A 21,293-nucleotide genomic window follows, 5' to 3' on the forward strand; every position below is an offset into this window, starting at 1 on the left:
GGGCATCTGGCCTCTAGCCAGGATTAACCCACCACAACGTTTAAAGATGTTTCACATAGTAAAGCATCTTCATTTTAGACTATAATCTATAAGGGGTGAGGAGAAATCACAGCTTAGTTTAACTTCCCTCCCTACCCCCCAAGTAGCTGTAATTTAATAAGTTAAATTACAGCTATTTGATCTTTGTGGAAATTAAATAGGAAATATATTTTTCTTAAGCATTGATTTCAATATTCTCTTATTATCTCAACCACAAAATTTTCTAAAATGGTCATCTCCTCTTCAATTATTTACAAATATTATTAGCAACTACCATATGATGTATTTTAAAGACCCCATCCTTGCAAACTCCTTCCTTCCTTCCAAAGCAGCCTTGCATTCTTTGTTAAAATGTGTCCTACTCAACATTTTTCTTGTAGAATTTTGCTTTGTGGTATCTTTACAAAAACAAAAAAAAAGTTTTATAAACAAAATACTCTGTTTTATAAAGTATAAACAAACAATCAGCTTCATAAAAGCATCCAAACTACAATTTGCACATTAACTGTTTAAACATTCAATAATTCTGTCAAATATTGTATAACACTAACATATTAAAGCTAATTACTCCCAAACTCTTTATCTTCATCATTAGAGTACATTTGTAAAATGCTTATATTCAAGTACATAAAATATTTACCATGTCACAGAAACCAAACTTCCTTGACTTACCACTTATGATCATTGTACATTCTATTAATCCTATCCCATTCCGCATTCAACTGGGTTAGTGCATCTCCTATTTGTATCGCCTCAGGTCCGGATGCTTCTAATATAACATCGGGCTGCTTCTCATGTATGACTGCAATTTGATCCCCAAGTTTATCCAAAATATCTTTTATGTTCTGCAAGCACAGTAATGACACACACCATTAGTAGAGTCAACACCAGCAGGGAATAAAAAAAAAAATGTAAAAAAAAAAAAGTAAAAAGACCAAAAAGTAATCTCTTCAAAACACTGTTCCAAAAATCTGTATCTACAATAAGACCATGACCATCAGCAGCTTACAGAATAAATCAGTTTTAGCAACTGAGCTGAATCACACCTTTTTCATCATGTGTCCTCAGTTTTTTTATGAAGAGCATTAAATATTCCATATATCCAATCTGTTCCTGAGGTAAAGGGGAATACCATACTTCTCAAAACAGCAATATCTTCATTATTAAACAGATCTGCCCCTGTGTCATGAAGACACTGCACATACTCCTTCCTCATGTGAAACAGGAGCCACAAACACGACTATTCTGCTTCATGTAACCTCACATACACATAGAACTACAAAAGCATAAGCTGCATAGAAGTTTTACATTTAAATGACAAAGTTAAAGTAATCTATTTCAAATATCATTGAACTATGATGTGAAAATACCTTTAAACCAGATGCTGTTCTAAGACTGCCTTGGTATTCAGAGTACAAACAGTCCATGCAAACAGTGGAATTTACTTATCTTTTTTAATTTAAAACAGTAACGCTTCTAAAAATTCTATGCTCTGCTATTTGCTTCTTCTGAAAACAGCCTTAGAATACACCAGAACTTCAAAATCAGATGAAGGATTTTAAACCTATCTTAATATAAACACTCCTAATTGTATTTAAGGGAGCACAGAAGCAGAGTCAACAGGGACAAGAAAATCTCATCAACAAAACAGAGGTGTCACCTACTTTGCCAATTGTTGTCATTATTCCCCTATTTGCTTTTAAAAACTATGCTAAAAAACAAATATGAAAAATCAAAGTGTGTACACAGCATAAAGAAAAGCAGGTCAGAAGAGTGGACTGAAATTCTGAAGAGCTTTTAAAGGACATGTGTAACAGCTGCAGAAACAGCTGATCTAGCTCTAGGTGAAAGGCAAATCCTGACTACCTCAAATATAAGGGCACATGGACCCCACAGTGCTTCCCAACCCATGGAGGTACATCTACACTGCACCACACCATGTGTAATTCCCAACTCCAATGTATGTTTTCTGTGGGAATCGCTGTATCATGCTCCTTTGCATGCTCAAACTAACCAGGATTCAGACTTCTACATACTTACCTCACATTTGACAGCAGGATTCAATATTTTCAAACATACTTTCTTCATCCCTTTCTGAAGAAGGGCAAATCCTTAACTACTTCCTCATCATTAATCACCCAGGTAAACCTACTGCTGTCAGTGAGGAGAAGTGGGAGCTTAAAACTGAGCACATATTGATGCTGTGCTAGTCAGAACAGGGACCATTGCCTGGTAGCCTCATACAAAAGTCAAGAATCTACCTTTTTCCCATCTTCCTATGTGAACAATTGCTTTCATGTGACACACAGAACAGTAGCTGTATTAAGGAGACCAAGCAGGAACGTAAGGAGATTGGCTTTAGTGTTTTGCTACATATTACATAGACTACGGGATGAAAAAAAACAGTTTATCCAACACAATAAGTCAAACCCTTCTCCCCCAGCCTCCCACCCAGCTTCCATGCTGCTCCACTTTGTGTCCAGATTCTGCATAAAAGAAAAATTAGCCACAAAATTGTCTTATTATTTAAATTTCAGTGTATATTGATCCAGTATATACTGAGTAAAAATACAAATACAGCTATGCAGTTGCTCAAGTGGTCTTTTTTCTTCTGCTATTCCCTTCTCCCATTCTTCCTTCTGAATGTAATGCTTAGGCATGCAGTACCTTCAGTGCATCTTCCTGAGTTGAAAAATCCTCATAGATGCCAGTGTTCAGCTCTGGTGCATTCAGCAGCAGTTCAACGTCAGCAATGGCCAGCAAGACTTTGTTGATTTCAACCAAGTATTCAGCTGAAAAAGGCAATGTCCTAACCGCTGCAAAGTGCCCTTTTAACCTCTGCTGGACAGGGGTTGCCTAAAAACATGAAAGTTTATTTTATCTTTCAAAGAACAAGCAATTTTATGAAAAAAATCCTGAATCAGTAAACTATATTCAGAATAATATATATACAAATATATATTAATATATATTTTCTACATTACAAGGCACAACAAAGGCGTTTCTAGCAAAGTTACAGAAATTCAGAATTCTAAAAGTCCTGCAGTGAGCAGTTTCTATATTTATTTTTTAAAGTTAGAAAACAGTAGATATCATGCTTCACAATGACTCTGTATTATTCTTTATTAAAATTCCTGTGAGTGGGAAGTGCACTGCTGTTTCTCTCACCTTGATCTTTATCACTTCCAGAAATTAAACTTCTTGACTGAGCCTGTATCTAGTTGTGATTTCAACCCACTTCCTGTTTCCTTCATCATCAAGGACTCCCGGAAGCTACAGATTTACTGAAGCAGACTTTTTTTTCCCCTCTCTACATTCTTTTCACTAAGCATCTCCACCCACATTTCCTAACTATTTTTTAAATAAAACTAACTCCTCAAGAGCTTGGCAATTGTTATTTGCTCTGGCTGTAAGACCAGGCTATCTAGCCAAGTACCATGTTGGCAGATAAGAAAGCAAGAACAGTAATTTAAACACAGCTTTTTCTTGGATCATAAATGATGGCCTGGATATGAAGCATTAGGAAACCAGCTGCAAGAAGCTATACCCTGCCGTGCCTGGCAAAAGTAGCAGAGGCAGGGGAAGCAGATACTCTAAAGACTGAAAGCATTTTTTTGCTGAAAAGGTTTCTTGTCTAACAGGATTCTGTTACCATCTCTGAAAACAGACCAGTTCTTTAAAATCAGCAATGAAAAAGTAAACCCATCTCCAAACACTGAAGAATTCAAGCAACTTTTAAGCCAGCATCTTGTACTCAGTGAATTTGAGTCAAGCAAGACAGAGACACTTGACTATACAATCTACTAACAGCTGAGAATACACTTAAACATGTGTAGAATAAATATATGTTCACAGCAATTTCAGCCAGTGAATTTTACTTTGAAATTAGTCTGGGCTGGGTACACACATGCAAATCACTAGCACAGCTGACAACCAGTAAAATATTAAGCCCCACTAACAAAGTTGTTTACAAACACCTGTCTGTATCTTCCTCCTCCGCATGTTTCTGAGCATTTCAAGTATGTCACTCAAATTAACTGAAATCTAACATATGCACCATGTGTAGTTCAAAAGAAAAGAACTGGAGCAGAAAAGGTATGTTCACGTATTCACTAATCAGGATCTCTTCTCATGAAATGAATGCTCCTAAGGATTTTATTTGTCTTGTGTTGGCTTGAGGTTTTTTTTTTATCATTATTATTATTATTTTTTTTTTTTTTTTTTTAAAGTAGACAGTCATCCCTGTATTGAAACTGAGGACACAGATCTACTTGCACAAGGTCTTTACAACCAACCATGGTATACTTTCAGTCATTCATTGCACACCAAAGAAACAGGATGTACAGGCACATAAGCATAAGCTGAGTCTACTGAAAACAAGTATTACAGACAAGCATCACAAAATAGTCAGCATTGCCTTTGATTCACTAACAGTACAGCAAGCAAGCACTACAGTAAAAAACAAACTACTCTGTATGCTTTAGTTACAAATCCAGCATCTTGGTCCCCAGTGCTCCCCAAATGCTTCCTGATGCTCCTACATTTTCTTGAAGTTCTCTGTATATTTTGTCAGCTTGCATCACTGAAATTTGGAGCAAAAACCCAAGACTTAGACAGTGGTATGATTTCCTGTGGAAGGAGAGTCCCCAGATGCAAAAAAACAAAGCTTATGCAACTCAAAGTATCTTTTCCCCAGCAATGTGGAATGAGCCTGGGTTAGAACAAACACCAGGATGCCTGCTGCAGCACAGCCACCTTCAGCAACATCACACGGTGTTTTCTCCAACTCTCCATCATCCCACTAGTCCCATTCTCACACAGGGAACAGTCCAGAATCTGGCCTTCACCCAAATGAATAGGTCACTGGACTTTATTATCTTTCTACCTCACACACATTGCTTTATCTCTCATTAGAAAAAACTTGCACAAGACTTAAACCAGCATCTTTTGGCATGCAGCAAACTCATTTTCCATTTGTTGCCAGCACTGACATATACTGAAACTTTCTGCTTCCCCAGCAGTACCATCCTGGGCCAGGTTGCTGCTCTTCTGCAAAGCAGTGTATTCCTCCTGATGCTGTTCCTGCAGAGCACACCTCATTACTAACCTTCTCCAGCTGTCTCCCATGACTTAGATGATGTTTCCTCCTTTCACAACTCTCCTTCTTAAAGGTGAACATATGTAAGTGTTATAAACACATTAGTGCCTTACTACAGCTGAGTTTCAGTTGTTCAGCTGTTCTCTACCTTGCATTGCACAGTGGCAGCTTCAAAAATGCAGCATAAAATAAAAAAAAAAAAAAAAAAAAAAGGAAGAGAAGTCTATTTCATGCAAATCAAACACCTAAATGTCACAGAAGATGGTTTTCAGGGTTTGGGGGGTTTGTTTTTTTTTTAAAAAAAAAGCAAGCAAGCAAACAAACTTTTCTTAAGCACTCACAAAGAAGAAATTAACCAAAGATTATTTAGGAGGCGATCTGACTGGATGACTTAAATAGTCCTTTTCTACTTTAATTTCAGTGGTGAAAGAGCATGTTTATTAAATTTTGTCTCTCTTTAAATACTAGGAAAAATGTAGGACTGGGGGAAAAAGGGGAATACTCAGTTATTAGTGTACATTCTATAAATAAGACCTCTCAATGAGACCTGCTAAAAATAATTTTAATTCAGTGGTCAAAATAAAATTTGTTTCTTCCTATACTTAGCATCTAGTTCAACCTACAATTCAGAATTTGGTTTCAGATTTTCTTCCCCTTTCCCCTTTTACACTTAAATATATATTGAAACAAAATCTGCAACTCAAGGAGATAGTCTGACTTGCTTCCAAGTGGATTTTGGAAAGAAATTGACATAAAATTAAACAGTTTACTTTGCATGTTTAACTACAAAAACATTGTAGCCAAAAGTGTTTACCCAGTCTAATTTCAGATCATCACATATTACTTGTCATCTTTGCAAATAGATACCCTTTTGATTAAAAATGCTCACTTTTTTAACAGTTCTTGCCCCTTCTCTCTCTCACTCAAAATATTTCATAGCCAGTTTTCTAGGAAAAGGTTTTTCAAAGCTAAAAATCTCTTGTCCATTTTATTTGTTCTTGTGGGTTAATTAATGTAGTCAGTAAGCAACATATTTGTGGGCAATTTAGCTAATGTTTCATATTTAAGTAATCCAAAACCTTCCTTCTGAAAAGCACAAACAAATGAGTTTTTTATTGCAGGAATAATACTTCAAAAGCCTTTAAGATGGTGTCTGTGTTTCAGTTTATAAGAAAAACTGCACTGTGCCTGCAACGGCAAATTCACTTACCATCTGCAAAACTATCACTTTCATTTTATTTAATTTTTCCTTTCCCTCATTCCAAGCCAAGCCAGAATATAGCAATTAAAGTAAATACTAAAGCAAGATTAGAAAATAAGGAACTCAAGGAGATATAAACTTCTGATGCAGGCTTTTCTAGCTAATGGATTTGTGGTAAAACAAGGGTTATTCAAAACTACCTGCTATGCAGAAGGCTTACCAATATTTCAGAAACACTTAAATCCATAATCCCTAGAAGTATACATGATGAGGAGTATTTATGATCCAGCTACTTCCATCAAATCAATATATAGCTATATATGACCTTCAAGCACCATAAATAAGTCCTCTCCTCCGCACTCATTAAAAAAATGTAAATAATGTATTACATAAAACCTTAATTGGAGTTTGCTCCCCAGCTTGGCAACTGAAATCTTTCTTTCTCTACCTGTGTGTTCATTTCAAACACTAGTTTATCTTCCTCCGCTGACTGCACCTTCCTTCTATCAAGGTGAAGAGTTGAGCCAGCTGCGCACCAGTGGGTCAAGAATTCATTTTGGGCTTCTCAGTCCTGAGCTGAGAGGAGCAAAAAGCACTGCAATTTGCTATTTGGTAGTCTGGAGAACCTATAGATACATTCAGGGTTTCCCTTTCTCCACCCTTCATCAGATATCCCTACTGACTAAATGGGAAGGAAGGGTGTTCAAACACAGAATAGATGGTAAAAACTGGGGAGGGGCTGTTTCCATTGCAGAATTTTAGCGTTAGGGTCCCCTCTGGTGCTGAGGGTAAGTAAATTCTGGTGGCTCAAAGAAAATTCTGGAGCAACTGTGTTCATCTAAAATGATGATGATATTTGGGAACACTATTCCTCTCTTCAGAAGTGGTATGGTCCCATACCATTCTTGGTGTTCAAGATCAATTAGTAAAGCAGGTGAAAGAACAAGCCATAAAAGTAAAATAAGGTCACCTGAGACAGGCTGGCTTACCACTCAGATATCTGAAAGCTAGAGGCACAGGCACATGAAGCAAATGCAGCAGTTTTGATGATGAATGGCCTGGAGCATCTCCTGTACGAGGAGAGGCTGAGAGAGCTGAGACCCTTCAGTATGGAGAAGACAAGACAGAGGGTATCTTATCAATGTCTATAAACACCTAAAGTGCAGGAAGTCTAGGGGCCAAATGGATGGGGCTGGGCTCTTTTGGTGGTGCCCAGTGACAGAACAAGGGGCAATGGGCAAAAACTGGAACACCAGAAGTTCCAGACAAACCTAACGAAACTCTTTGTTACTGTAGGGGTGTTGGAGCACTGGAACAGGCTGCCCAGAGACGTTGTGGAGTCTCCATCTCTGGAGATGTTCAAAATCCACCTGGATGCTTTCCTGTGTAACCTGTTGTAGGGAACCTGCTTTGGCAGGGAGGTTGGACTAGATGATCTCCTGAGGTCTCTTCCAACCCCTACCATTCTGTGATTCTGTGGTTTCTAAGTTTCACAGCAGTAATGAGAAGTGCTGTGGTCCCCTTCTGAAAGCCTAGTTGACTCAGACTAGAAACTACATCTAGAAGTAAAAGGGTATTTTTTACACAATTCTGAGCAAAGATAACATTTTTCCATCAATAGTCTATTGTAATTGCTGTGGTAATCCATATTTACACTATACTCTGCATTCAGCTCCTAGAGACCAAGGTGCAGTAATCCAGGAATGGGCTTTATAGGAGACAAAGGATCTTCCTTAGAGATCAGTCAACCTGCAGTGAGACCAGCAGTGGCAAGGAAGACCAGCCTGTGGCACAACTGCACTGCTCTCATTCAGAAAGAGCCATCCAGGTGCACCTTTTTCCCTTTCCAATCTATTAACTGATTCACTCAAAGCAGCTGGTGGTCAAACAGGAAAACTGAATCATGTTGTTCTACTTTAAACATCCATGGATCCTCATTTCCTTCAAACAAATTCCCTGGCATCAGTCAGGTGCAAAGGAGCTCATGTGTAAGTACCACAGTACACCAGGAGCCACCACTGGGGACCCAACAAAGTAGTCAGATGTCAGACAGTTAAAACAGACGTGGGGCCATCTTTGCTGACCAGCTCCACAGGGGGACACTTATAATTTGAAAAACTCAATCTAAAGAGTAGATTTAAAAGGTTTCCTTTCATAGCTGGTACTGAATAGCCAGCATGACCAAGGAGAGTAGACCATCTGACAAAGGTCTACAGCTATTATAGGCAGCTGAAGCCACATAGAACTACAGCTGTGAATGAAGAGCATCACATTACAATTTTGTGGTACAAGTGGGGAACCAGAGCATTTTACCTCTGCCTCCAAGTTAATTGGTGCTGGGTTACAAAGTTAAAGAGCAATCAAAAAGAGACTGATTGGTTTTAATTATGAAGCTTCATACACAGAAACTGAGAAGTACTTGACAGATTGCCTAGCCCCCAAGCTTGTCCAAGAAATTACTTACTGCTTCACAAGATTTCTCACTGTTATTGCCTAAAATATTAATGTAATTACCATGTGGCCAAAGCATTTTGAAAGATGAAAGGGAGAAATAAAATATTTAGAACAAAAAATAAAACAACACAAAGCCAAGAAACAACCACACCACCAACAACCCACAAACACAACAAAACAAACAAAAAACCCCACTGAAAGTATCTGTGGAATCAACAATTAAGACATACAGCTTTCTGGGCAGCAAATTTCATCATACCCTGACGTCCTATTAAACCAGTTGTTAAATTGTTTGTCAAGACCCACGCACATATTATCATACATAACTCTTCTCATGAGAAATACTTCAACCTCTGTCATTTTTATTAATCTTCATTGTGTACACTAATATCAATCACGAGGGCAGTAATCACTCCCTAAGCACTTAAGGCAGCAAAAGGCAGCATCAGAGCATTTACAATATCCCAACCACAGGATGCAGAGGCACCAAGTTTAAGCCTCAAACAAGGCTTTTATCATACCTGCAACAACCAAGAAGGTTGGGTATCAGAAAGAGCCAAGCATAATCCCCATGAGCAAGACTGGCAAGAGAAACTGCCCTAAATTCAACCACACCACCCAGATCACGCTTTAAGACTTGGGCCTGATGGCTGTGATACTTTGGACCTATGACAATCATGTAGAAAACCCGATATAGTGTATGCAGATAAATTCCTAATGAAAAATGAATGCTGTCATTTTGAAAACACTTCTTTGCAAGAAGGTGTCAAAAGAAGAGCCATAAAACCCTAATATATGAGTGTCTACAGATCACACACAGCCTTCACTCTGTTTGCTCTAAGAAAATAAGTGTCTCCTTTACCTGTAGTTTTTGTTCATCTTCCACACCTTGCAGCCCTGACAAACGATGTTCAGCCTCATCCAGCCACTTCATTAGACTGTCATGTTCCTTCTTATACTGGGAAAACACTGGAGAGAGTTCCACCACCTGCCTCCTTTGAAATGACCTGCACTCCTGCAATCCAGAGTATTAGGAAAATACAGTATAAGAGGAGGGAAGTAATGAACAGGGTAGGTCTCATTTATTTAAAAAACAAAAATACTTGAGGGATTCATCCGAAGAAGCAAAGTCCAAAATATGCAATAGTCACCATTTATATTTTAATAGCTATATTCTATTTATCTGCACAGACATGTAACCAAAGCCAGCCTGAGGGTCTTACCCTGCCTTTGAGCTACACCTCACCTTACTAACTCCAATATGATGCAAATAGGTAAGCTAAAAGTATGTGTATATATATCTATATGGCATGTGAATGAAAGCAGCACAACATCCTACAGTCTGCAAGTGCTGATTATACCATCTTACAGAACACAAGAGGAACTGAAGACCAGACTCACTCACGCAAACCTCTTCAGCTGAGAACAATTAATATGTTTGTGTGAATATGACTAGGTAGTCACCTGTCACACACCCAGTAATGGAGACAAACCTCTGCTGGAGGGCCAGCAAAGATGGGTGAAGCAAACACCCAACTGTCTGAACTCACCTGTGTAAATACATATAAGGTGGCTCTTTGTGATGCTGTGGAAAGGACTTTAAAAATCAAAACTACTCCTCCAAAACTTTGGAATGACAAAATTCATATTTTGGAATTGCAAAGATTCAGAGAGTCAGACTGTGTGTATGCACATTTAACTCTTCCCCAGAGAATCTTATACGCTAAGAGAGTCACAACCAGATTCTAAGTAGGATACCAAAGGAATACTCCATAAATGAACTTTAACTATAATGACCATCATCATACCTGCACGTTGTTGTACTTTTTCTGCAGAAGCAACAGCTGTATGCGGATCTTCTCTCTCTTATGGTCCTCCATAGGCTGCTGTAACAACTGCCCTCCTCTCTGTAAAACTTCTTCAATCTGAGCTCTTTCTTGATCCAGCTAAAATTACACAAGTCTCTATTATCTACACGAAGCTCAGCTATGGTTTCCAAAGTTAATTCATTACTTGCTCAGGTATTAACAGTAATGGCACTGAACTGGTGTTTTATTATTCAAATGTGAGACAAACAAATTCAAGCAAAGATTCTGCTCCACCACTACCAAATCCTAAAATCCAACTTGGTCATTCCATAAACTTCATAAAGAGATGCATTTCAGGAAGCTCACTCAATGAGCCAGCAGTAGGCAGCCACAGCAAAAGGATGTCATAACTTCAGCACCATTTCTGTTCTAAACATTCACTGACAAAAATAAGGAAGCTCAGAGCAGAATAGCAAGGAAACAAAAACATAACTTATATAAAAACAGTACAAAGGGAAGCATATGTTCTATAACAATAGATCCTTCCATAGAGGCCTTTTTAAAATTGTTTTCTGTAGTAAATGTCATTATTAATAGACTTATAATCAGCTTTCCAGCTCAGTTTATAGTATTTCACATGCTTAAATAAAGGCAGATAGGGTTGCCTGTCAAGACTTTACCAAGTTTTGTAGCCAACAAGGCTACTGTGAAAAAGATGCAAGCAAAAGTAGGACAGTTTTACACAGGTTAGTAGCAGAGCCCAGCTAAGAATCTAGAAAATGACAGGTTTTTCCAAGTTCTTATTTGGACTTGCTATGAGCCATATTACTGTAAGGGTGTTGGAGCACTGGAACAGGCTGCCCAGAGAGGTGGTGGAGTCTCCATCTCTGGAGATGTTCAAAACCTGCCTGGACTTTTTCCTGTGCAACCTGTTGTCAGGAGACTGCTGTGGCAGGGGGGTTGGACTAGATGATCTCCTGAGGTCCCTTCCAACCCCTACCATTCTGTGATTCTGTGTGACTCTGCTATTACAACACTCTTATTTGCACCAATTCTCACAAGCACCTACTGACCTTACCTATACACTGTGATTCAATATATCATATCAGTTTAAATTTAAAGTGGAAAACAAAAAAAAAAATCCACCCAATGCAACAGATTAAAGGGTCAAAACTGCCAAATACATAGTAACAGTCTCAGATGCATTAAGTAATCATTTCAACATAAGTTCAGATATGAACTTTGATATGAAGAAAAAAAATGTTTTGCACTCTATTACTTTTACAGTAAGGATTCCTTATAAACAACTACTTTGAGTAGAAGAGAGAAGATAAATGAAAATCAAAGTTCACTACCTGAATTACATAAAACCATGATGACTGATGTATGACTAGTTACTCTCAATGCACCAGCCAAGAGGCAGCAGCTATGAGAAAAGTATGGGAAAATTTTGTAGTGTTTCCAACAACCTGGCAGTTCCTTTCATTTTCTACTCCTGTCTTTAATTAAAAAAGATTTTCTCAGAAGAATTCCCCCTCAAAGTCAGTAGGAATGGAACATGTGGACAAAATAGAAAGGGAGTTAGTCAGTTCTTTAATTTTTGTATTGCTCACAAACCTTTTCGTCTTCCCCACTCAACTCCAGATGCTTTTCCACAACTTTTAACATATTCTGTATGTCACTCTCAAATTTTTCCAGGTCTGGAAAAGCTACTCTGACTTCACTGGGCTCTGACATGACAGGAAGTCGCTCTTGTCCAACAAGCATCTGCAAAGCAAAATAAAACTTTATTCAAGCTGAAACTTTAGTCTGAGCTGTCACACACAGTTTAATGACTTAAACCAATTCTCCATGAACAGGCATACCAGTTTTAGGATCATCAGATATCAGCATAAAAACAAGTAAGTAGCAAGAGTTGCTTAATCTAACACTGAGAGTTAGCTTAGACACAGTGTGGACAGGTATTATCAAGCTTCTACGTTCAAACTTCAATCTGAGCATTTTGGTCTCAAAATAAACAAAACATCTCCAGTTACATTAGCTTATGGTGCTGTTCTGTAGTTCATATAAATATGTACTGCAATATATTACTTTTTCTGAATCTTCATAACACACTTATTTGTAAATTTGCAATTCAAGCCACTACCCACTACTCAGGTAAAAAAACAAAACAAAACAAAAAAACAAAACCCCCAAAAAAAGCAGTTGGTCATAAATCAGTCTGTTCATTTTTCACATATAAATATTTAGACTAGAAAGCAGAGAAGAGCCGTTCTAACACATATAGATCTACTCCCTAAAGTTATTTGCCATCATTTTGGCATACACAACCCAAGCATGTTTTGGGGCTCACTCAACCTCACCTTGGCACTTTTGATGTGCTGAGAGACCTTCTCAAAGTTACGGTTCAGTTCTGCCAGTTTGGGTTCAACAAGTTCACGGCATGACACCCCTCGACCATTCATTAGGATGAGAGCCTGATCACGCACATTATCCACTCGCAGACTAACATCATCTAATTCAGACGTTAAGCGCTAAGAAATGAAAGAAAATGCAAATGGTTACCCTAGGAAAGGAAAAAAAAAAATCCAGACAGCAAACCTGATTTGACTTAATTTAGAATCCAGAAATGGTTACTTAACAGCAACATTTCCTACCTTCACAGTTTCCTCCTTTTTGCTTGCTGACTTTTTCTCAATCTCATCCAACAAGGCTTCAGCCTGATACAACCAAGTACTTATGTGGGCAACATTTTCGTCAAAAATTTCCAGCTGGCTCTGATGATTCTAGAAAAAGACAAAAAAAGTATCAATGTGAGAAACATAAAAAAATCCACAAAAAACCCCAACACAAAAACTAAAAACAAACACTGACACAAAAAAAATACACACAAAAAACCCCAAACCCTGTCAAAACCACCACTGGGTAAAAAGGAGATCAGTCAAATAAAGCATTATGGATACACCTTGGAAAGGAACACTGAAACGACACAAAAAAAATACACACAAAAAAACCCAAACCCTGTCAAAACCACCATTGGGTAAAAAGGAGATCAGTCAAATAAAGCGTTATGGATACACCTTGGAAAGGAACACTGAAAATTAGATTGTACTTTTTACCTTGAGTAAGTTTTTACAAGAATTCAATTTTCATTCTAGACTCTGATATTATTCTTCCTAATTCATAGAAAGGGAAACAGAAATAACTGAGGTGGTTTGTCCAACTAAATAAAGACAGTGTATTACAACATTACATCCAGACAACATCTCGGTTGATCAAAAAACCCACAATTTTTATTCAACTATCACTATCAGATACAACAGTGTGCATTATGTGTGGTTGTTGTTGGATTTGTTGGGGGTTTTTTAATATAAAGGAGATTACACCAAAACCTACAAATGTAATAGTCAAGTTTTGATATTTTACTGACTACATAAAAATATTTCTTCCTCTTAAGAAAAGTCAACATATTGTAGAAATGTTAATTAGCTCTGCTTTCATATGTAATCAGGAATTGTAACATTAGGTGCCACAGACAGAAACAACACATTATTGTTTGACAAAGCAAAGCTATCAGATTTAGAGAAGACCCCTCTGCTTAAGCATAGAGCTTCTTACCCAAAAAAGAGTAGCTAAGCTTTGATCTTTTAGACTAACAAAAGGAGGGAAGAAGAGAGAAGGCCTATGATTGCTCTCTATATCAACATCAAGAAACTTTTATCTTCACCTAGCAAAAGAAAAATTTAACCTAATAAAGTCAGCATAAGGCGAATACTCATCACCAGACAATGAACATAATTTAGAAGGTTTTTAGTTGTGGATCAAACTCACAGCATTGACAAGTAAGGGTAAACTACCTGACTACTCCTACCACAGACATAATTGGATTATGAAACAAACAGCACAACCTGTAACAGGCATTGGACAGGATGCACAGTGCTCATCATCTAGGTATTCACCAAAGTTTCCATGATTTCAGCCCTTATCAAGGGCTTCTGAAGGTGGGTTGTCATAACTAGCTGAACAACACAAAAATACCTTAACTATCCGAAAATGTCAGTCCAATATTAGCACCAATTGCAGACTCTTTCATTTCCATTTAAGCAAAACTTACTGCTTTAGGCTGTATAATACACTCAGCCTTCCATTTACTCAGCCAAACAGACACTGTTGGCCTCAACTCAGAGCTGGCATATTCTTAAACACTTGCAATTATGGGCTGCCCAAAAGAGCAATAGGCTAACAGAGGGTCTCAAGTACTTTGCTGAACACCACTAGGAAGTTATCAATTATCCATTAAACAGCCATCATCTGGGTCTGGAGGAAATCTGTCAACACAAAAATGCTTTGCTCATGCTGGAGCTGGCACAGAGGTTTCTTTCAGGCTGAATGAAGAGCAGCACACACAAGCCTCATGGAAACCAATCCTTTTGGGCTAGTTTCTTTTGTTGTTTACTTCCATTAACAAATTCATGAGCTTATAGAAAGTTACATAGAAAACACAAGATCAAACTTTTGTGCTCTAATTAACTTGTTAAGAAACAAATAACACTGCAAATAAACCTGGTAGGTTTTTTTCCTCTCATTTTAATCAGGCGGAATCTACCAGTTAATGAGTAGAACCACTAGCAGTGTTACGAATGCTTCTATGACCCACAACCTACTCAGTCCATGTGCAATGGTAGATGCCCCTTTTCAGAATAGTTTAGAAAGTTACTTCTATTCACTAGGATATCAAGAATTGTATTAAGAGCTAAATAACAAGTGGGCACAAAAGGCTAGCACTAAGTACAGCAAAACAGAAAGTGATAAAACGTTGACAGGGAAAAGGTACAAGGAGATAAATCTGTAAATAAGGACAAAAGATTAAAAATGTAACGTGATGGCACATAAGGACGGAGATGGGGAATAAAGATTAAACCAACAGATGTGTGAAAGGTGTTCACTAAGCATATGCTGGATTTTCTACAGAAAAGGTGAATTACACCACAAAGTCTAGGGAGAGTAAGAACCCAGAAAAGAGTCCTACCATTGAAGCAAGGAGAAAGACAAAAGGAAAAACAAAAGTTAAACCTCCAGTTTTACTCTCTACAACTAAGCAGGTTATTCGCACTCAGTCACGTTAACCGTCTGCCTGAGATATTTCATCACTCTCACATCCCAATTGTGCATTTTTACCTCCTATCCACTAAGCAACAGTCACTACTACCAAGCATATGGTACCAGTGTTTATTAGCACATCTAACACTTGCAAAGTAGTTTCCCACCTTCTTTATTGTATATAACCTCGTGACTCATCTCTCCAGCTACAGAGTAACCAGATATCCATTCTGCATTCCTTTAAATCCATGAAGCATCATAGAAGCTTCACATCACAGAGAAGTGAGACAAGCAAGAATTGCAATTGCTCCAAGGGTGGGGAGGGAGAACCACCTGAATATTTGTCATGCGTGCAGCTTACCAACAAGGTGTCACACCAGTCCTCGGTCCAGGTCCGAACTCTGCTCCAGCCAGCGTTAAGGACACACAGCTTCTCCTCCAGGGAAGTTTCACTCCCTTCCACCAGAGCCTGGAGTGCAGTGCAGCTTTCTGTGATGCTCTTCAGATCAGTTTTCCTCCTCTCCAGCTCTCTCAGCACATTCTGAAACAAGAGTCATTAATACTACACAGTGCTCCCAAGTGCAAGGGAGCCATATTTTTACCTCCACAGGAAAAAAAAAAAATAGTATCATAGATGATCTTCACCTGAGAAAAATCAAACCAAGTAGAATCACCTTCTGTTTATATTCAGACTCTGTAGACAGTGATCTCCTTTTTTGAGAGTAGTATCATAGATGATCTCCACCTGAGAAAAATCAAACTAAGTAGAATCACCTTCTGTTTATATTCAGTCTCTGTAGACAGTGATCTCCTTTTTTGAGAGAGAAGAGTGAGTGAGAGCACAATGCACGTAAGTGTCATTAATAACTTACCTTGAGACCTTTGTTTTGTTGTTTTATAACATCTTCACAGTTGCTTTTCAGTAAGCAGGTAAAGCAAATACACCACACCATATTATAGGTGTAATTTTAAAAGGTTCTTTTCTGCACTGTCAAGCACCACAGAGGAAGCAATTTTGAAGAGACACTTTGGATTTCTCTGTATCTTTTTCTATTAAAGTGCTTTTACAGTTGGCAACAATGAGAAAAGTGGTGGGCCAACACAGAACATTTTTTGAGAACCACCACCACTCGTTACTGCATATGTTCAATTCACTTGTCACATATTACAGGAAACCTATTGTTATATTACCTATACAGATACACATAAATATATGTATCTTGAGCTCTAATACTTTTTCCAAGTAATGTCTGATTTTAAATAGGGTTTTTTTGACCTAAAAAAAATCACCTCCTTTGAAAGAATGCAAACTGACATACGAATTAAGCAATATGTCATCTCTTGAATATCAGTGTATGGTTTCCATGTGGAAAATCGCACCTCCTGCCACACAAGATAACTGATTATTATTGATAACATCTGGCTATTTAGAAAGCTTTTTGATGTCAGTGTACAGTGTGTAAAAGAACGCAGTTAATCACAACTAGTGTCTGGAGCTCCTTCAGCATCTTATCTGTGAAGTAAATAAATTTATTATTTTTTCATAACTTATTATCTTAGAGACAGAAGCAAATACTTAAGTTAGGTCATTTTAAAATTGTCTCTAGAAATCCTCAAGACAGAAAGGGCAACTTTGTATGCAACATAAAGGGCTCATCCTCCTGGTGGTGCAGTGTAAGAGCTCATGAAACTATTTGCATTGCTTACAAATGTATAATAAGCATACTTCAATAAGTATTTACAAGCTTGTTTGGAAATAAATCTTACACATACTGACACAGCAGCAGTGTAGTGCTAATGATTGCTAATCCTGAGTGAAATGGGTGAGAAGAGGTTATAATTAAATGTTTTTCTAATAAGGCATTACAGGAGCTTTTTGTTTTGCAAAGTCACAATTTTGAAGACAAAGCTGTTTCAACAAGTTACAAACTCAATTTTTCATTGAAAACATCAATGAACTTTCAGTTTGCTCTACTAGTAAAATATTTGACCTGGTCGAAAATTATATTTGTTGATAATTAAGAATATTACACTTTTGAACTGTTAGAGACTCAGTAAGTCACTTAAATACCTATTAATACCAAATACCTATTAATATCTTTAATATTTCACTGGCAATTTAAGTTTGAGGTAAGATCCCTGAGATAAAACAGATCAGACTCGGATCTACTGAATCTACTAAAGTTTCATGATGTAGAAGATTTAGGAACAAGTTACAGGGACTTAAATTCATAGCCACATCTACATAGTACTGCCGTAATGTTATAAAATTATTCCAGATATTTAGAGCATGCTTACTTTGGCCCAGGCAATTTCTGAATCCAGATCAGAAAGCAAGCTCTCTGAAGTGGACTTCTGCACAAGCTCAGTCTCAGTGGTAGCTAGCCACTCTGACAGAAAGGTAGCCTCTTTCCTCATTTTGCGTGCCAGCTGGGATGCTCTTTCGAGGTCTTGTTTTCCTTCTGTCACCTGCAAAAAAATAAAAAGGAAAAGAAAACAAAATTAGATTATAAAAGACAGCAAAAGCACATGTGCCAGCCAGCTAAAATATCCACCCAAATACATAAGATCCTTCCTTGCATCTGAGGACTGTCTTCCATTAGGGGAGGACCCTGAAAAGAAAAACTGTTTATAAACCTCCGCATCTTACTACACAAAGCAGAATAAACAAGACTAGAATAACTTTCAATCAAGTTACACTTAAAGGAGACAAAGAAATCCGCACATCAACTTATTTATAGCTAGTAATTACCAAATTTGTCTTTAAACTTCTTTAATTATGATACTTTAACTGAAACTTAAAGGGATACAGAATCCAGTCACTCACTCACACAGGTAAAGTTCAGCTTTTTTGTATTTTGATAGACCTGCTAGCAGCAAGCTGTAAAGAAAACTTTTACTGAAAATCTAGTCTGCCCTTGAAAACATCTCAGTAAAGTGAATATGAAATTTGATGTTTGCTGCAGTATAACAAATTCTATTTCACATGGGCTACACAATTAGTCCGGTCAAACTTTAACACAGAGTTGAGAATAAATCTAACCATAACAGTCAGAATCAATTGACATTTTGAAAAAATGTCCTTTGTCTCAGCTTAGTGTTTGCACATATTTATTCAAAATAATGCACTCTTTGAAGATCTAAAAATAAAAAAGTCAGACACAAACAAAACCATAACATTTTATACTGCAAATAACTCTCGCCTTTCTATCCTTTCCCAGTTTCTTGTCCACATGCTTTTCAAGTTACAGATGCACAGATTCCACTAGAATCATAGAATGGTTTGGGTTGGAAGGGACCTAAAAGATCATCTAGTTCCAAGCCCCCTGCCATAAGCAGGGACACCCTCCACTAGACCAGGTTGCTCAAAGCCTCATCCAACCTGGCTCAATCCACACCTTCATGAATGTTCTCCACTTTACAACGACAAAATATTTGCTAGGGTCCATTTCAAGGTATTCCAACAATGTAATCTGGCCACTTAACCACAGCTTCATTCACAGAACACTGAACAGGCATAAGTCTGCTTGAACTTCTGTCTTCCTTTAGGTAGGAAAAGAATCTCCTATTTCCCCTCTGCCCTCTAAGAGTTTAACCATTTTTAAACACTTCATGTGGATAAATAACTATTCAGTTACTAATAAAATAAATCAATATTTAATAAAGTTCATGGGAAATACAGGTTTGCCTACATTTGTTATTTCATACTGAGAGCAAACTTCTCATATGACAATCTGATAGCAAATTATTTTGCAGGCTGGTTTACAGAGAAGAGAAGGTACAACAGGTGCTCAAAGCCTTTAACAAATAGCAGGCCAGCTTTGCCAGAATGATGAAAGCTCTGTCAGCCTTCCTTTCTTCAGGGCTACCTCCCCTCCAGGAACACTCTGTGAGCACAGGGGCCTTGCACAACCACAGGATTGCTATACATAACCTTTAATCTCTCAACTGATTGCTCCTGGATGTAGCAAATAGCCTATACAGTATCACCTTCAGAATCAAACTTAAAACAGCATCTGACATCAAAACAACAAAGAGAGGAACTTATATGCAGATAAACATTCATGTATACATTTGTTTTTCTTACCTGTGCCCCCAAGTCATTGTAAAGAAATTTCAATGCTGTCAGTTGTTCATCCATCCCTTTGGGATTATCTGTCTGTTGTTTCTGTACAATTTGCCTTCCTGTCTTGATGACGGTTTCAACCTCCAATTTCACCTCACTGAGGGTCTTATAGAGTTTCTAAAAACACAAATATGTATATTGGTGATCAGTTTGTGGTGCAGATTTTCAGACTCTGTTTCATTTGGGGACCTGACTGTCAGATTGCATTTAAACTCTGAGCAATTAAGAGCAAAGTCTGCCAAGAAGATTTCAACTCCTGATTTTCCATATCTTCTTCCAGTTTAAATTTTCACCACCCCCTCAAAAAAAAAGAAAAATAATTATCCCAAAAACTTAGCAGTGTTGACTCATAACAACATGTAGCAACACTAACACTGTGGTCTGTACTTGATCTTATGTATAATATTTGTTTTATACTGTTTATCATGTTCAAATACTAAGAACCAAGCAAACTTGCCCCTGGAGTGATGCTTCTCCATAACATGAGGATGAGCCAGGGAAGAGAGTTTATAAAAACTCAGCAGTTCCACCACAATTGTGATCAACAATCCACTACTGTTTATGTCCACATTCTCACCCAGAAGAATCAGAGGCTTTTAGTTATCAATTGTTCTGTTGGCATTTTGTAAAAAGTTGAAACAGTTCCATCAGGACTTTAAGCAAAATTTCCTCAGGAGATAGTTTAGGCAAGAAGAATGACACAAGAAAGAAACATTCCCAAGCATGATTTAAGAGCGTTGCATACTTACCATACACTTGTCCAGATGAGCTTGGATTACATCGGGGTCAGTATCCTTCACATCCAAGACATGAAGTTCTGCTTTTACACCATCCAACACTCGCTTGCAATCCAACATGCGCTGCTCAAAATTGGCTGGTTTCTGGAAAAGCTGATACTTTGTAGATACTTCACGGAGTTTTCTCTGTTTTAATGAATATTATGTTAAAAAATTATTTTTCAATTAATATATGCACTTCAAAAAGATAATATTTAAAGCATTTCCTCTCATAGATTCTAACTCCTCTCTCATGCCACCACCAACTCAGTACACATGGCAACACTATTTGCCAAGCCAAATTCCATCACCCATTCCTAATCTCCACCTGAGGTGCAAGAGAGCTATAATTCTGTATCATACACTTTTAAAATATCTATTCTACTAAAGTACAGAGACTTCCTGACTTTCAGAGTTTATCTCTTTATACTTATGAAATTTAAACTTCCTTATTCAATTCACCTAGTGCTGCTTGTTCCCTAAAGAAAGCATGTTAAAGCATATACCATTTACTTCTGAGGTTCAGTTGACTGCACCAAGCAATTTACAGGCTGACAACAGCAGTGTGTAATTGAAAACCAGAAGCTCTTCACATTTCAATTCTTAGTGTGACTCTCATATTTTTACCTGCAAAGCATCCAGCTGAGTTCCACCCCGGGGAGATCTGCATTCAGGAGAAGCAGGAGGGAAA

At 37.7% G+C, this 21,293-nt stretch overlaps 1 protein-coding gene across 1 annotated transcript in view; it reads right to left on the reverse strand.

Annotated features, from left to right (window-relative positions):
• Positions 1–711: 711 nt before the first annotated feature.
• Positions 712–21,293, reverse strand: part of LOC104520452 (utrophin-like) — a gene marked incomplete at its 3' end in the record, with an annotated part of 85,575 nt that continues 64,993 nt past the window's right edge. Inside the window, 12 exon segments of the mRNA XM_010162148.2 lie at positions 712–884; positions 2,707–2,895; positions 9,655–9,807; positions 10,601–10,738; positions 12,218–12,367; positions 12,964–13,134; positions 13,258–13,386; positions 16,062–16,241; positions 17,999–18,169; positions 19,788–19,943; positions 20,576–20,749; positions 21,230–21,293. The exon segment at positions 21,230–21,293 is cut by the window's right edge and continues 28 nt beyond it. Coding sequence (XP_010160450.2) covers positions 712–884; positions 2,707–2,895; positions 9,655–9,807; positions 10,601–10,738; positions 12,218–12,367; positions 12,964–13,134; positions 13,258–13,386; positions 16,062–16,241; positions 17,999–18,169; positions 19,788–19,943; positions 20,576–20,749; positions 21,230–21,293 — 1,848 coding nt within the window.

Source organism: Antrostomus carolinensis, unplaced genomic scaffold (genome assembly GCF_000700745.2).
Source record: "Antrostomus carolinensis isolate BGI_N321 unplaced genomic scaffold, ASM70074v2 scaffold6902, whole genome shotgun sequence".
In the NCBI taxonomy this organism is placed as follows: Eukaryota; Metazoa; Chordata; class Aves; order Caprimulgiformes; family Caprimulgidae; genus Antrostomus; species Antrostomus carolinensis.